The sequence below is a fragment of the Crocuta crocuta genome, unplaced genomic scaffold (assembly GCF_008692635.1).
Source record: "Crocuta crocuta isolate KB4526 unplaced genomic scaffold, BGI_CrCroc_1.0 scaffold1192, whole genome shotgun sequence".
Classification (NCBI taxonomy): Eukaryota; Metazoa; Chordata; class Mammalia; order Carnivora; family Hyaenidae; genus Crocuta; species Crocuta crocuta.
In genome coordinates this window covers 302,190-303,497 of record NW_027531292.1, presented here as the reverse complement: position 1 = coordinate 303,497, position 1,308 = coordinate 302,190, and the positions used below count along the sequence as shown (strand labels likewise).

The 1,308-nt window shown below is 66.3% G+C and overlaps 1 protein-coding gene across 1 annotated transcript in view; it reads left to right on the top strand.

Annotated features, from left to right (window-relative positions):
* LOC144237803 (mucin-5B-like) overlaps nucleotides 1-1,308 on the top strand; it is a 66,861-nt gene that overhangs the window by 56,389 nt on the left and 9,164 nt on the right. Inside the window, 1 exon segment of the mRNA XM_077771511.1 lies at nucleotides 346-1,224. Within this exon segment, the coding sequence (XP_077627637.1) occupies nucleotides 346-1,224 (879 nt within the window).

The following is a 1,308-nucleotide window of genomic DNA, read 5'->3' as shown; positions in this document are numbered from 1 at the left end:
CCAGTCCACGGGGGCCCCCACCACCCAGTCCACGGGGGCCCCCACCCTCCAGTCCACGGGGGCCCCCACCGTCCAGTCCACGGGGGCCCCCACCACCCAGTCCACGGGGGCCCCCACCGTCCAGTCCACGGGGGCCCCCACCACCCAGTCCACAGGGGCCCCCACCCTACAGTCCACGGGGTCCCCCACCCCGCAGTCCACGGCAGCCACCACCATCCAGTCCACAGGGGCCCCTACTCCCCAGTCCACGGCGGCCCCCACCACCCAGTCCACAGGGGCCCCCACAGTGCACACCCCACCCACCCCACCCGAGCTTACCACAACAGGGACCCAGGCACTGAGCAGCAACTCGGCCTTGACCACCACGGTGACCTGTCCGCCCCGGTGTCAGTGGACAGAGTGGTTCGATGAGGACTACCCCAAGTCTGAGGAGGCTGGGGGGGACATTGAGTCATATGACAAGATCAGGAGCGCGGGAAGGGCCGTGTGCAAGCAGCCGGAGGATATCGAGTGCCAGGCAGAGAACTTCCCGGGGAAGAGGCCTGCGGAGCTGGGCCAGCGCGTGCACTGCGACCCCAGCTTTGGCCTGGTGTGCAGGAACGAGGAGCAGGCCGGCCTGTTCAAGATGTGCTACAACTATAGGATCCGCGTGCTCTGCTGCAGCCACGAACACTGCACGGAGCCCACTGCCACGGCTGCCACGGCCACTGGTAGCACCGCAACTGCCGCCACCACCACCGTGACGCCGACTCAAACGAATCCACAGAGAACCACAGGGGGCTCCTCGAGGGGACCCACCCTGGCATCAGGGACGACACCAGTCGACGTGTCTCCCACAGTTACAAGAGCAACGGGCACAGCTGGCACCGTCACCATCAGCCCACCGTCCACAGAGACAACCACGCCAACGACACAGACGTTGCCTGGTACCCTGGTAACCGAGACCACCACCAGTCAGGGCCAGACCAGCTGTCAGCCCCAGTGCGAGTGGACAGACTGGTTTGACGTGGACTTTCCGACCTCAGGGATCGAGGGCGGGGACATGGAGACCTTCGACAACATCAGGGCCGCGGGGGGCAAGCTGTGCGGGGAGCCCAAGGACGTACAGTGCCGGGCAGAGAGCTATCCCGAGGTCAGCATCGACCAGATTGGGCAGGTGCTCAGCTGCGACCTGCAAACAGGGCTGGTCTGCAAGAACGCGGACCAGAAGGGGCAGTTCAACATGTGCTTCAACTATAACATCCGGGCACTCTGCTGCTGGCCCCCCCCACACTGCCCCAGCCCCACCGCCCCCCACACCAGCGGCAC